Consider the following 16,243-nt stretch of genomic DNA (forward strand, 5'->3'; position numbering starts at 1 on the left):
GAAGTTATATCGCCAGGAGTGGTAGCACGCGTGATAGATGAAAATAATTATCTATTGAGTTACTTTCTAAAGTCGGTCTTGCCTAATGTGCACGCGATAATAAATTCTTTATGATAATAATAACAATCATGGATCAGTCAACTGAAATCGCGGCTTTGTACCTAGTGGACTGTGAATTCTATCCCGACGCAGCTGATGGCAGCAGTCACAATTGTATTGATCTGTGTTCACAACTAAATGTACCTGTGTAATCGTTTAGTAAATTAGGTTAAAACGCGCATCTCCCAATTCAATCAACAGGCACAAAGCCTAAGCGAGTCCGCGCACTCGTTGCCGGTTTCTGTTTTGTGCTTTCCTATTGCGGAATACCAAACAGACGACCGCTAACGCTTGAAGCGCTCGCATTTTTCTATTTGCTACTATTAATTTATGCATGTTCTTTGTGCAGCTATCTAACGTAAGTTATGCCGTCTTCAGAATGTCTTTGCGGTTGCTGTCATAGTTTATGTCATTGTCGCCTGGCTACCTCGTAACGGATCTGACAGTTTGACGTGCATCTTTCACATAACGCTCCTGCTCAACAGAAGAAGCTGCGAGAGCTCATTGGCCGTTAGGCTCAGATGTCCAGGTTTTATTGGCTATTTGTGCCAGTTCCTGGACTACTGCTGTTCACGTTACGCAATAACTATCATCAAGGCATCCTTAACTTCTTTATTTCCATTGAGCATTCAGAGCAGTTGACAACAGGCCATTATCAAAGAATTTATTAGATAGAGTGACAGCTTCGGGCGACAAACAGTTCGGGTCTCTTCACTTTATTTGTGTGCAGACATCATTGTTCATGAATCACCCTTCATGCTTAATAGACGCTGTCGGCTCTGAAGCGACGGGAAGGGACTGGACAGAGACAACTGTAGTAATAAATAGACAACGGGATAGCGTCAATGCTGCTTTATTGTTTATAGTCCGTAATGCTGCTAGTTAAACGAACGCGCCCGGCTGTACCGTTATGACGCGAACACAGAAGCTTTCGAAAAATTACTTGTCCAAGGCAAGAGGCCGCAGACCAGCAGAAGCGATATTATGTAACTATCCTATTGCTAATGACATATATATACGTACTATATAAGTCTTTTACATTTATCCAAAGGAAAGGAGGCTCGTAAGTTGACACACGAAAATTGAAAATAGGTTCTAACCTACGTTTGGCGGGTGTCAATGTCTCACTTGATCCAAGATCTGAGGTTGTATCTGTCTTCCATAAACAATTGAGCCAAGTAAATGTGGCGTATGTGCGGCGTACCGAATTGAAAATGAAGTAGTTTTCTGGTCATACTTTTTTCTAGTACTGTTCGACGCATTTTGGGGCTTTCAGATGGTGGGCATCACACAGCGTATTCGACATTGACCTTCTACACGACCCATTATCCTAGGGGAACATCTTACGTCGAAACCCATTACAGCGTCGTCACGAATGTTGCTACTACCACGGTAAAATTCAGTTCAAACCTGTCCATTGATTTTATGCCAGAGGCGGAAGGACGTTACCTTAGTTCTATGGTCAAGAATATTAACGTGATAGTAATAAACATTAATCTACATTAAAAACTAAAGGCTATTATAAAGTAACAGAAGCTAGATCCAAAGCAACTGGCGACATTTTTTCCTCTGAGCTTCAATAACACGTGATTGCTATAATACATTACAGGTAACCCATTATATGCCAGGACTTCAAGGCCCTGTCGCACCCTGCGCTAACCACCATCATACCACATTCACCTATTTCACAACAAGGTAACACCCATATTATAACGATAGCACTGCTAAGTTACAGCGTTGAATTTTTCATAATCTACTCTTCTTGATGATCGAGGAGGACGCTTGATCAACTCTTCATGCTTTAGTCAGCCAACATGTCTGGTTAAAGTAACTCGGGCGAAGGACCGCGACCGATTGTGCGAAAATCAGGAAAGGCACAGATAGAAAAACGTAATTCGAAAGGTGGATCTAGAATTCGCTGGAAATATTCGCTGAGGAAGCATGGCCCGACTTCAATTCATTGTCGCTAAGATATCTACACTAAGCAGCGTTCGTTTCTAACGTAGACATTTCTCGTTGATCAATGGCCGATTTTTAGTAGAGTGCGGTAACGTGTGGATTATAATTGCCATTATAATTCATTCAGGTACTCCGGTCCGACGGCGACGGTCGATGTCCAGAAAGAAACCGTCACCAAATGTAACGAGCCCCCCGTGGTCGCCACAAGGTAAATCCGTGTTCCCTTTGTGAACGCCGCTAGCGAATCGCTCCCTTCCATTTGTCCCTGACTAATCTATCACTGTTTTTTAAACAATTTTTTGCTATTTTACTGTACGACTAAGTCTGCCAAATCATTTATATATACATGTTGACACAATATCAAACTTAGCCAAATTACAGGTTATTTCAGGCGCCATTTTGTAGGTTTGGTCCTTACTACACGTTTGCAGCGTTAGCATCATTTTACGCATCGATAACGGTGGGCGTGTAAGTAAGACGAGCGCTTAAGGGGGTACTAATCATTGTGGTTACGAAGAGATCGTATCGCACAAAGTAAACGAGCCGCGACGACAATTTCGAAAAAAGAAGTTCCCTGCAATTGTAAATGCATTGCCATTTGTCGGAATTTTCTAACGAGACGATGTTGTTATGGGATTTAGAAATTTTAAGCTAGGCTCGCGCTAGTCGATACGTCCCTGTACAAGTAGCAGCAGCAAGAAGGACACTTGTGAAGGAACGTATTTTATTTGATAACATTTTACACGTACGGTGTAAGCGACATAATCATGGAGCATGCATAAATCTACTTGAAGGCTTAGCAAATGTGACTATTTTTCCAAATACATTTTCGTAGAACGAACTAACTTCTATAACTGAAGCATCATCATTATTGACACCGTAGATAGCCATGAGAAATTTCTAACTTAGCCGTTCTTGCTTTCGAAACAATACTCATCCCTCACGATCGATTTGACGCACATACATAGACGTCTCGTCAACGTTAGATACTGTCGACGCTGGAGTACTCTCCAGCTTTTTTCACGTAACTGTATATAAATAAAGGCGCACGCAGCTATGTGATTCAAACGAAAAAAAATCCGATTTCTCATGTGAAGGAAAGCTCGTAGATGCTTTCCTCCATCAGTCCTCCGATAATTAGACAACCCCTCAGTGACCCCTCAGTAAGCAGGTAGGTACAGTGCAGACTATGGGCATTGATTGCCGTCGCCAGCTACTCCGACTACCAGTTTTCTGTCGCGTTGTGTAAGTCGTATTCTGCAGGGTTGACACAGGGCCGGTTTCTGTATGCTGGTACACGCAGCAACGCAAATGATATAAAATGCTACTAATGGAGTCTTTGTACTCGTGGTAGAGGCTTTGAGGTATTTTGTTATCGGTGGGGTGGCTAGGAAGCCGATCAGCCGTAGGCATCATTAGCTTGGTATCCCAGCCGATCATCATGAAGAAGAGCCCGCCGGCACACGGATTCGGCACCAGTCAATTGCCAGTTTATTCCCGCTGTCAGGGCTGTTCCTATAATTGTTGTTGTTCTTCTAACCGTGTCGTATATAGAGTCGTCGGCACAAAGCCGCTAGTTAGTCCTTGGTTGTTCGTCCCTTTCGCAAATGAGCGCTGAACGGACAACGCCCCTTTGAGATGATACCGTTGATTCTAGGTGCAGGGTATGTGGTGACTTTAGGTTAGAATTTCTTCGGCAATAGCCCTATGTGCTGCTCAGCTCGTCCACTTCAGAAAGCTCCGAAGTTGGCCGGACAAGAAGTGACATGCTTACGCCAAGGAGCGATAAATGCCCTAGTAGAACTGACAGTGTCGCCAGAAGATTTTGTTCGTCACCTTTTACATGAATCTGAATTGTATCTTTGTGCATTCACCGAAATTGTTGATCAGCTGACAGAAAGGTTGTCAGAGCATTTGGCAATGGTTGCTCTGAACTGTAATAGAATCCCGATGTTCGATGGGAGGCCTCCCTGTAAAAAGCCGGAAGTTGTTTTAGCTATAGTACGCACTGGGCGACGGTGATCGACAAACATCGACGTTCATCTGCGTGTCGAGGAGGGTCAGATTTTGCCCAAGATCTTTGTCCATGCTTTTCCAAATGGTCATTAGTGGGGCATAAAACCGATGAAAATATATGCCAATGTTAATAAGCTGGTTTTCTTTAAAGACAGAGTCTGTATCTTTGGCAATTAACGATACGAACAGGTCAGAGACAAGAGTTAAGGTCTCTCAAATGTACAAGACGATACAGCTCTCATGTTCGCATTTTGTTGTTGTTGTTTTTGTTGTCAGACTTGCGCCCGTAACAACGTATGTCCGATAATATCAAATGTCGATTTTTACGTTTTCGTTGATCGCTTTGCCTTTGTTTTATTAACGTTAAGTTACACTCGTAATTTTCAAGACGTAAACAGCGAACGCCTACGACGATTCTCACTTGAGACCGAGTGTTTGTGTCAAATATCCCTAGAAATTATGATATTTTCAAAAATAAAAAAAATGATGGATGATATAAGACTTTCGAAACACATTACTAAACGCCGTTGTCTTCAGTTTTAAATTGGGGAAATCACATAAACATACCTTGAAGAATCGACCTCAACGTGTGTAGGTCGCTCCTGGTCTCGATAATAATACTGTATAGGAGCTAGCGTTAATTTTGATTGGTACACTTATGCCATTGCCAGAAATGACGAATATATTAAACAGCCAATTTACATAACGGTACACAGAATTTTTGAAAAATAAATGAACAATTTCCATCAATCGTGTCCAGTGGAAATTCTTGAAAATCAAAATTTTACTATCATAGGTTGACGCCGCAGTCTCAAGGCCGTTTGCCTATTTTGCTTCGTGACCTAATAGGTATTATATTGTTTCATCTTAGCAGAAATCCTATAACCTTGTCGCCTGTTTGCAACAGGAGGTATAGCAAGACGGAAATCGACAAATGTCCTATCGTCTTTCCGTAAAGGTGTGAATTTTAGCCATCTGAAATGGACCATATAATCGCTTAACTGAGTAAATATTCAGCGGCCTCACGTGTGTGTCAGCCAGACTCAGCAAGTCACCCTGTATTCGTACTCGGTTGTGTAATACACACGTGATATTCAATATACACATTGTATATATATATATCTCCCTTAATTTTACAGAACGGTTCTGGCCCATGCCGTAGCTGAAGCGAGTCAGCCAGTGACTCATGATGTTCATTCCGTCCACAGCGGAGTACGTGAAGACCATCAAGATCATATCCATAGGCCTTGCACCGTCTGCCTGCCCGATTATGGCCTCAAAACATATTATACGACCCACACACACTTCACTACAGTGCTCGATAAGCACGGACATCCTTCAGTGTCGACGAGGTAAATTAAATCAAAAAAAGATGCGAAGCAAAAGGTAGGAGCTCGTACAGCCCAGTATCAGACAGGCACGCAACGGTATCTGGCTAGCCGTACACATTTCACAGTCCCTGTCTGTATCGGTTACCGCTGTTGCACAAATGAAAGCGCGCTAGTTCCCTAATGCGACAAGGCTGAAACGACAGCAATATAGCTAGATAGGTCGCATTTCGTCCTAAGGGCAACACTAATATAGGCTCCAATGTCTCTATTTCCTCTAGATATGAAACGTACAGCGACATTTTTGCCGGAGTTCGCCCAACGAGGACTCGCTATGTTCGCCAGGCAACTAGTGGTAAGTCGATAAATCGTCGAAATTTTTTGATAAGCTGGAATAGGTAATCGTCCTCGGTAGCATTATTGAGTAACAGTTTTTATGTCGAGCTAAACAACTGCGACTAGAATGCACGTATGTCTCTCACACCTTGAAGCCTGTTTCCAATTAACCATTGGCATCACTAGAACGTCTCATGTTAGATCCTGATACAGTATCTGGAACGAGCTACTGATATGGAACAAACGCTCTCATTTCGTAGTGTTTTAACTATTTCGTTATACGAACTGTTTGAAAGAAACTTGAAGTTAGAAAGTAAGTAATCTGAGCGCTGTATGTTATTCAGTCGGGTTGCCAAGATCAGTAGATAGGTACGTATTGTGATTCCTGTCCGTCCAATAATCTGGCTTTTTTTCCCCCCAAATATTATGCTTAATTTAACATTGGGCTAAATCTGTTGGTGATTTAAATAGTAATCTATTTGTACTTCTGCAGTTTACACTGACCTGTTACATTTTCGTCGAATATATATATCGCCTCTCTGTTTCAAGTATATTGAGAATAGCGTAACCTATCCATATCGTTTCGTTTTCTTAGCTTTTTTTTTGTCCAAAAATCACTTTACATAAAAATACTGCTTGATCTGCATGACGTTCCTGGCGCATATTTGCTCACTTGTTGTAGGCTGATCCTGCTTGATGCTAATCCAAATAAGAAAATACTCTCAGGTACTCTATATATGTTTAACAAGTTGTTTGACTACGTGAAAGAATCTGCTAGCATATTAGCAGTTATGATAACCGATATGATCTTAAGCAATCGCATGCGCTCTATTTTATAGACATGTTTATTTATATCAGTCATAGCTCTACTGCCGCTGCTGCTGCTGCCGCTGCTGCTGCCGCTACTATTACTCCTGCTGCTGCTGCTGCGGCTGCTGTTGCTGCTGCTGCGGTTGCTGCTGCTGCTGCTGCCGCTGCTGCTGCCGCTACTACTACTCCTGCTGCTGCGGCTGCGGCTGCTGCTGCTGCTACCCTGTATATGTGTTCAGTGTATACAGTTACTAACTTCACCGTAAAAGTTTATTTTTTAGTGTTTCTAATGTACGCCCGTTTGTGTATGTAACGCTACTGTTTGGTATGAATTGTGAATTTTTTCAGTCACTCGTGTTTTTTTTTTAACTGTGCACTATTTTCATCTGTTCGAACGTTACTGGTCGGCACCTGGTAGCTAGCAAATTGAATCAGTCCTGGTGGCCCTTAGTTATGCGGGCTTCAAGTAACCTAGGGGCATTAACTATTATTTAAGTGAGTCGTCACCTAGTGATGAAAAGATCTCATATGAGATGTACGTGGTGCGCCACTAACGGTTCTTGTTGTAGCGCAAACGAACAAACAACGACCAGTAACACACGATTACTAATGCATCTATACACTATTGATAGTGCTAACGGAACATTTGAAGTGCCTGCCATATTCCGCTTCACCTAAAACTTTTTTTCCATGAAAAATGTTTCCTTTCATGTCCTAATTGTCTTTTCCCTGTACTTCGTTGTTGTCGTTGTCTCCTGCATCTTGCAGTCGTGTCTCGCTAAGCTTTCCTATACGTATTCCCGTGCTGTGCTTTCAAAGTCGGTCAAATTTTAACAAGCAATAACGTCAGTTTTATTTTTAATGTGCTGGGGTAATTTTTTTTACTCCTGTGCCAGCAAATGACTCATGCCAAACCAACTGACTACGGAACGTTACTCGCAGTTGAGTGCTTATCGCACCCCTACGACAAATGATATAGGTGTGCTCCTATCCAAGATAGATCGATAACTATCTCGAGAAAATGGAAAAGGTGTATTCAAGATAAGCCGAATGTCTAGTCGTCAATAAATGGCGACAACTTAGAGTTCTTTCTTGTGTAGGGTTGTCAGTAGTTCGTAGTGTCATTTGCGAGACAGGTCACTGGTCTTTCCTGGTCCGTCCCGTTGTCCCGTCACTCATCTTATCTGTCAATATACACAAATATGTTGAGCAGTTGTTGTTGTCGTCACACAACAATCAACAACTATTATCGTCACTGTCATTCAATATACGCGCTGTGTCATCAGATCACCGCAACCCGCACAGATTATTCTAATGAATTGGTAAACACCTGGAAGTAATAATCGTTTCATTTTATCTGTTGTTGTTGTTGTTGTTGTTGTTGTTGCTTTTTGTATTTTCGTTTTACAAAGGAAAATGTTGTGTCTGTTCTGTACTCTAACCTGGTCCTCGCTGTCCTAATCTTTCCTCCACCACCAGCTACCTTTATGATGGCGTCCGTAATTAGTGGCAATCATGACTAGACTCGTGTGCAATGTAAACTTTTTAATTCGAGTAATAATGACATTCTGGTTTCGCCTAGCTATTGAAAATTCATCAAGAAGAAAACAAGATTTTCAACTAAAATATATAGCATTAGACCGGCCTGGCAAAAACAGATGGAGTTATTACGGCGGAATAACTGCGTGTTAACGTTGCGAGACATTTTCTGCGTGTTTCTACCGCTAAGTTTGTCGTATTCTGGTCAGTGGCAGCTTTCGCCATAGAATAGTCTCTAGTAAAGAACAGATTTTTTAGCACTTTAAAGAAATTATTCCGTTTTTGGCTATACACACAGAGAGCTTCTCACAGAAATATACAACACTAGTAGAAGTGACTGATCCTATTTCTTCGTATCCATTCCTATAGCTTTGCTTTTTTTACGTTTGCAAAATACATGTCTCCAAATGAGCCATACCCCGATCATTTTTAGATCACACATACTCGATTCGATGGGACTGATAGAAGAAAGTTTACGATCTGCCGAACGTAAAAACTATATCGTTTGAGATTCACACGGTAGTAACCGATTAACTTGGACGTATTTTCCCTATCAATTGGCGTTCGTCTTTTTATTACGGTGCAATTTGAAACAGATACGTGAGACACGGCTAGCAAATGCTTTTTCTTTTCCTTCTAGCACGTCCAGCTGTTTACCGTGTGTATATATATATATATATTATATATATGTATATATATGTATATATAAAATCGTGTCTTTTGTTTCGCTTTGTCCAAAAACGACCAGTTTTCAAAATGCGGATTTTCAATTTGTCGGTGGTCTAAGTAATAGTAGCTACGTAACATCATGCAGTTAAAATGTCACGTTAATAAATCTTCATTTTTTTATCAAAATGCTTAGTTAGTCTTGCGTTTTGGGAAACTACAAAATATAAACGTTAGGTAGCGATTCTCTACCTAACTCCAACCTACAGAGATGACTGGTAATATTTTTATAGCGATGCTATATAGCAGCAGCAGCAGCAGCAGCAGCAGCAGCGCGACCTCTTCCAGCACCATTACATTGTTGTTTTTTTCAAGTCTTCCGTGTTTTGCGGCAAAGAATAATATATGCAGCTCACGTAGCCTTTGCGCGTGCTCTTGCGCCAACATTTTTGTAAGACGTTTTCCATAAACTAAAGACTTGACAACAAGTCAAGGAAATGATTTAGCGGATGTTAGCCCCCTAAAAACAATGAATTTCAAATTTTCTGAATCCTATAAATAGCAAATTCGTTTTGTAGTCTGCGCAGACATTGATTCAGACGGAAGTTATTCGTACCTACCATGTATAATATGCAAGGATGGAATAAACGACAAGAAGTTGCTTTTCTAAAGTGCTACGAGAATGTATCAGCTTTTTACGGTTGTCTGTTGTATTATAACACAATCGGCAAGTTCGACTTTCACCCACAAAATATAAACACAAAAACGTAGGTAATTTTAAGGTGAGATTGGAGGATCGAAGTAATATTGGGACAGTAAATGGACATCGCAGGTGTAGATTGCAACTTTTATGTTTCGTTTTGGTTTTTTTCTGTTAGATTTTTGTGTGTCTGATTAGAAACAACATGTTATCATGACACAACAGTATTAGTTTATTCGACGAATCCAAACGTTGAACGATTGACGGGCACGTAACCGGATGAGACCTGCGGCTAGACCAGTGGCCTGACAAAAGGGAACAGGTATTGTCATCAAGCACATCTACCAATTAGTCAACAGCAGAAAGAAATCGGGTACTTCAGCTCTTCCACAAGAAAAAAAAATGTGTATTGGAGTCTTCGCTTTCTAAGGTAGTCGTATTTGCAGAAATTGCACCACAAATGCGAAGACTGCTGTCAGACGCCGAACAAACTTCAACAGAGCCCGTGGTAGTCATTTCGATGTTAAAGACCGGCCTGATTACGTCCTTTACCCAGGATCGTGTCACGGCAAATGTGACCACACGCTTTACAACGGCGATATCTGCTACCTATATCCGTGGATTCTACGCACACATAGCACAAACATACTCCAACATTCTATCGTCAACGGTCATTCTCAATACAGGAACGATCGCAACTACGGCGCCAGTCTATCCTAGCACTTCGGCCTCTGGGACGTCGGCACCGGTTCTGCAGACGTCCACACCCGAGAGTTCTACCCCTACTAAGAGCATTTCCATCGAAACTGGTCTATTAGTGTCGACTGGTTCTCCAACAGAAGACGGGTCATCTAAACAGAACTTTACAGCTGGGGAAGCAAGCACTGATTCTGTCCACGCTGCAGCGGTTTTCAGCGACTCACCCTTCTCGGCTTCACTCGTCGTAGCCGGCAGTTCCACGTCAGCCAGCTTATTGATGTCATTCCTTTCCATCCCATCTCTGACACATCCCACTGGTGTAATTAGTTCAGATATTGTCGACTCCGTTGTGTCATCAGGTACAACTACAGTGTGGCGCCGCAATGTTATCGGTACTTACATCAATGGATTTTACGCTCATGTCGCTTCCACGGTGACTGAAACGGTTCGACCCAAAGCAACCCAAATGACTTTTACATCCAGTAAAATCTCGTTGCCTGCGGCTTCGTCAAAAGAAACGTCCAGCTCGACTTCAACGTCAACTCCCTCAACCCTGTCAACAGGTCTCCTTTCCTTGAAGGCGTTGGCTACAGAAATGGCGAGCGGGAGAACTGTTGTCCTGTTTTCGGCAGTATACGGAACTTACATCGGTGGACATTATGCTCAGTATGCTAAAATTGAGAGATCAACTATAACGCAAACTACGGCTCGTGCTGTGGGTTTCACGACAGTATCGAGCGGTGCGGTCACTCAACCTAGCGCTCTTAATTCGAGAGTCTCATCAGCTTTCACGACAAAGGCTTCGACCCAGTCTTTGCAATCTGCGAGCGGTCCCGCAGTGGGTTTGATCACGTCTACCACTACTCGGTTCACTCACAACAATTGGATTACTGTTCAAACTGTGTACACGATCGGTACGTATATTCAAGGATACTATGCACATATCGCCAAAACGTCTTCAGCAGCCTTCCCAGTAACTGTCGAACAGAATCCATCAAAGTCATTAACTCCATCCACGCAGATTGTTAACTCAGCCTGGGCTAGCACACCTGCTGCCGTACAGATGGTTATAGACCCATCTCAGACATTACTGAATGCTGGGGCCGCTACAATTGATCCGTCTATAGAACCTTCAGTGCCATTTGCCACCCCTGTGCGAAGTTATCAAACAAGTGCTGAGATACCCGCTCAGACCGGCTCGTTTCTACAAGGTTCAACAGCTCAAGGCATTGTAGAGTCTATTCAAGCTCACCAGCGCACGCCTTCACTTTCATCTGACGGAATTTCCAATATTTTATCGCCTGCTGGCGAAACCACACGTTCAAGTGGGTCGAGCACAACGATAACGGCATCGGCCACTTCCGCTGATGATGATGATGATGATGATCTTAAAACAGGATTACTTTCTAGGTCTACTATCGTTAAGAATGTTAGCGGAGTCTTGTACATGTTCACTTACGATGTTACCGGAACATTTATCAACGGCTTTTATGCGCATATTGCTAGAACACAAAGCTCTCTACTAGAGACGTCGCAAGCCGTTAGCGCATCAAAGACGGAAAAGGTGAAAAGGCCTATTGTTACATTCCACATCAGTGAACCTAACGATCACATAGAAAATCAACTTTTCTTCGATGAATTATCACAGGAGATTAAAAATAAGTTGGAGAAGTCACTTACTTTGGAAGATGTCGAGGGTCGTTTCGAACTACCGAAATCTGCAAGGAGGACAAGGCCAGTGTTTCCGAAACGGCGGCGGCAACCGGTAAGGCAGACCTCTTTGCCTGAGCCCATCGAGAGTGAAGCGTCACCACCGGAAGAAGTCGCTGCTTCTGCTGACGACGATTATGATTACGATTATGGGCGCAGTGAAGAGGATCAGGATCAACATATTGAGCCTGTACGCCCCCAACGATTGGCTCGAGCCGGTAGTTACAACAGTCGTAAAAATCGCCTCCAATCAGAAGCCGACCCCAAGTCGAATGTGCGGCCCACTGAGGCAAACAGATCGATCAAAGCTACTCGACCTGCTCTGCTCGCGAGACGTCGAAAGACCGATTCTGTACAAACGGCTGAATCTTCTCGCAGGACGGAGACTGCAGAGAAGTCTAGAACCCGCACAGGGACGCGAACCAACCGTAAGCGTCTTCAGCGGCAGGAAGACGATGGTAATTACAAAGATGATCTGAGACAACAAACCGCCGAGGGCGAACCGAAGACTCGGGCCCGCCAGAGAGGCCCAAGTCGTCGCAAAATTAATCGGAGCCAACAGCAACGGAAGGGCCTGGGCGCTAGGCAGAAAGGCCGCAGGCAGCAACAACAACAACAGGCCGCATTAACGCAGCGACAGGGAAGGACTCAATTACAGCAGCCTCAGTATCGTCGTGGAATCAAATTTAATCCTAAAACTAATAGAAACAGTCTGCCTATAGGTCCTCAGCCAACATCGACAATTAGAAGGGCATCCATTACCCTGATGAGTATTGTAACAACCACGAAGACCCTTCCGATATACCACGGCTTCAGAACGAGCTTTGCCACCATCACCACTACCGCTGTGGCTACTTCGGTCGTTAAGCCGACAGAATATAGTATCATTGAGGAAACGATAACAGCAACTTCAGTTATCGACGGTGAGCCTAGTTTTGTGGAGCGCCATAAAACAAAGACTTTAGTAAACCGCAACACGGAAATCAACCAGGATAGCACAACTATTACAGACATCGTCATCTCGACCACGGTCTTCGAACAGATTAGAACCGTTCCAATTCTGATAGGTTATCGAACTCGAACCGATACTGTGACCGAACTATCTACCCTAACCCAGCTTCACACGAGCGTCCGGACAATCTTCCCGGAGCCAACAGCATCGATCTGGAATTATGCCCAAACCATCTCGCCATTCCAACAGACAAATCCGTTTCTACAAGCGAATCCATTTGTTGCTAATCTCGGCCAAAACCCTGGTCCAAACCTATTCGCGAACGCCTTTTATAACCAGCAGCAGCCACGACCGCGGTATCTCACAAGCACGATCGTTGCGCCGGCTACAATAACAACCACGTCCATTGTACAGGTGAACCTCCGCGGGCGTAAAGTGCTCAAAACGTTGACCGATACAAAAATAACGGAGACCACCCATTTTACGACGTTCGCAATCCAACCGACAGCAGCTCCGTTAGTAGGAATCGGCCAATTGCCCCTGGTTACCTCGCAATCAGTTGCACCACAGTTCACGACGGATATCACACTCGTGGTGACCGACCAGCTTGGCCAGGCTCGGCCTGTTGTCACCCGTGTGGTCCTGCCTATCCAGCACGGAAAAAACCAGCCAAATGATGGCGGCTATAATATCTCACAACGACGGCAGAACTATAGAAAACGATACAAAACTACACCACGGAAAGACGCGGTGGATGACGCCTATGACGACGGTATGTACAGAATGCACCGAATTAAAGCGTTTCTTTCGAAACAATCGATGAAAGCAACAACAACAACAACAACAAATAATGAAAGGGCTTCTGCGAAGCATCTAGTTTCGTCAGGAGTTCTAACATTTAGGGAACAGGGGCACACCGTGGTACCAGCATCACCGCGAAGCGTTGTTTTGATACGGGAACTTATCTGTGTGTTACATCACAATGTTGATATATTTTATAGATACAAAGTAAAAAAGGCAAACATTCCAAACCTACTAACAAATAGGCTATCGGGATAGAGGGAAAAGGCTTAATTAGAATGTTTCGTTCCTGAAAAGCTGATGCAAAGTAAACTCTAAGCAAAAATAGGATTCAAGGCTCAATCGCAAATAGCATTTCAACTTGGGAAGAAAGGTTCCATCCGAGCATATAATGGTAATACGAATGAGTTTTACTTATACAGAGTTGTGCTAGCTGGAGAAAAATAAAACCTGAGAAAATTCTCATTTACAAACCCATTCTATACGATACAATGTCCATAAATCTACAGAGCCCTTGGATGAAGTCCTGAGTCCATCTGAGACCGAGATCCTGCCATCTGTGACGACTATTCTCAAAAGCGATCAAAGTAAAATTTATCAGCAAGAAGCCAGCTCACATTTAAAAAGGTTCGTAACCTACGTTTGATATAGAGCAGGCTCGGTTTACATTCATACACAATAGGAATCAAGCTTGAAGCATTTTTTGATGTTACTGTGTGACAGCAAGCTATGCTGTATTAACGAATACTGTTAAAGCAATAGCACTTGACTGGCTACCGTTGAAACTACAGGTTAGTCCGATCAGCAGTGGATAAGCCAGCTCCGGAAGACGTCTACGTGGGTCGAAAGCTCCTGCAGTTCCAGCAGCGACAGCTAGAACCCAGCTCCAGTTATTACCTGCCACAGTTCACCAACTATAACCAGTGCGTATCTCATTCATTGGTTTTCCTTATGGAACGGACTTTCAGTGTCGAGACTGACCGAAGCTGCTCCTACAACTAACAACCATTATGTAGCTAACCATAAGCAACCTGCTAAGGGCACCCAAACAAGTGTATACTGCGAGCATTCGAATTAGTCTAGTCTAGCTATAATGCCAAGGAACTTCGATGAGATCCTACGACCAAATCGATTTAGATCCAAGATCAGCCCGCACAGATACAGTCGTGGCATCATCATCTCCTACTGGCTCCCAATCGCATATACTTAATTCAAAAATAATATTGCTTCTTTCGTGTTTTAATACTGGTCCACTTACGCATTTGTTGAGTGCCACCTTGCTTTTTTGTGCCTGTCCTATTACAGTGCCCAATATGTAAGCCGAATTCTACAGTCATCAATCGACAACTATTTCAGTGAGTATGATTGCTTTTTCGTCCATCGATTCGGTATTATCTGGTCGTATTAGCATAGGCATCCATCGCGACCGTTGGCAGCTGGTTCCTCCATGTTATAAATAAATGTATGTTTGAACTTTTTATAAACACTGCCTCTACAACCATGTATGCCTGTGTCGACCTCGGAAAACCGTGCAAGCATGGCGGCGACGGCATGCCAGTGAATAAGTAGAACCCAATTGTGCGTTTCAGACCCACCGCAATATGACTTCCAACAGTACCAACCATTCCAACCCTACCACAATCAGTACCCGTATAGCGACTATCCTTATGATTATCACTCACAGGTGAGCTTTCTGTTCCTATGCATAAAGAACATATTTAGATATATGATTCAAAGTATATTATCTAAATACGAAAAATCAAGACTGTTCAATGGGAAGCGCTAGTCGACGCTACTCTAACCCTTTTTTCAATAGGACTGTCTAATCATAAATGTTGGCTAAGTTAAGATACTTTTCATGATAATTTGTCACTACAGGTGCCCGTACCTCCCCAGAACGATTTCCACCAGCAGCTGGCAGGCTTCCAGCAGTCGTTCAACCCTCCGGCCATTGAAGACCCATCGTCACAGCAACAAGCACAGCCACAAGCAGAGCCGCCGCTACCCCATCAGCCTCCACTTGCCCCCCAACAACAAGAACATCAACAACAGACCCTGAACGTGAACCACTTCCCGCCTCTTTTGTCGTATGATGTCGATCCCCCGAAAGACGCCAAAGAAGTTCTGGTCCCGAATATCCAGGTTCTACTTTGACTCTTATTTTGTCTCACCTTTGTATAATTGAAACATATAATACACGTAGATATAAGCGATTCTTGCGTACCGATGATTCTAAAGACTTTGCATAAACATATTTGAGGCTAAAAAATAAATAAGCCAATAAATAGCTATGCCATAAGTTACTAAAAGTAGCGTACAAGTTTTTAAACCCATCAATTAGCGCATATACGAATCTGCTTTATTAGATAAATTCCGTGGCTCAGTAGCATTGATCTGAATTCGACAGGCAAGCCGTCCCTCGAGATTTATAGTAAAAAGCTCGAAGTTGAAACGAAAGACCATCCTTCGAAAGGCAAGGCCCACGCCCACGTTTGAGTTCAACCCGACGACGACAGAGTACGTGTTATCGAAGTATCGAAGTTAAAAAAATGACGATACAGCAACCAACATTTTTTCTCATTAATATATGTATACTAAACGATTTTACGTTTCTATAAAACCTTGCCT

The 16,243-nt window shown here is 43.1% G+C and overlaps 1 protein-coding gene across 1 annotated transcript in view; it reads left to right on the top strand.

Moving 5' to 3' along the window:
* The window catches only part of LOC111266662 (uncharacterized), a 135,428-nt gene that overhangs the window by 105,867 nt on the left and 13,318 nt on the right, over nucleotides 1–16,243 (top strand). Inside the window, exons 12-23 of the mRNA XM_086971000.1 lie at nucleotides 1,376–1,591; nucleotides 1,674–1,794; nucleotides 2,186–2,266; nucleotides 5,214–5,426; nucleotides 5,684–5,757; nucleotides 9,816–13,754; nucleotides 14,125–14,242; nucleotides 14,407–14,538; nucleotides 14,921–14,970; nucleotides 15,205–15,299; nucleotides 15,494–15,757; nucleotides 16,023–16,132. Coding sequence (XP_086827126.1) covers nucleotides 1,376–1,591; nucleotides 1,674–1,794; nucleotides 2,186–2,266; nucleotides 5,214–5,426; nucleotides 5,684–5,757; nucleotides 9,816–13,754; nucleotides 14,125–14,242; nucleotides 14,407–14,538; nucleotides 14,921–14,970; nucleotides 15,205–15,299; nucleotides 15,494–15,757; nucleotides 16,023–16,132 — 5,413 coding nt within the window. The remainder of the gene's footprint in view (nucleotides 1–1,375; nucleotides 1,592–1,673; nucleotides 1,795–2,185; nucleotides 2,267–5,213; nucleotides 5,427–5,683; nucleotides 5,758–9,815; nucleotides 13,755–14,124; nucleotides 14,243–14,406; nucleotides 14,539–14,920; nucleotides 14,971–15,204; nucleotides 15,300–15,493; nucleotides 15,758–16,022; nucleotides 16,133–16,243) is intronic.

The sequence above is a fragment of the Varroa jacobsoni genome, unplaced genomic scaffold, assembly GCF_002532875.2.
Source record: "Varroa jacobsoni isolate VJ856 unplaced genomic scaffold, vjacob_1.0 scaffold_1107, whole genome shotgun sequence".
Taxonomy (NCBI): Eukaryota; Metazoa; Arthropoda; class Arachnida; order Mesostigmata; family Varroidae; genus Varroa; species Varroa jacobsoni.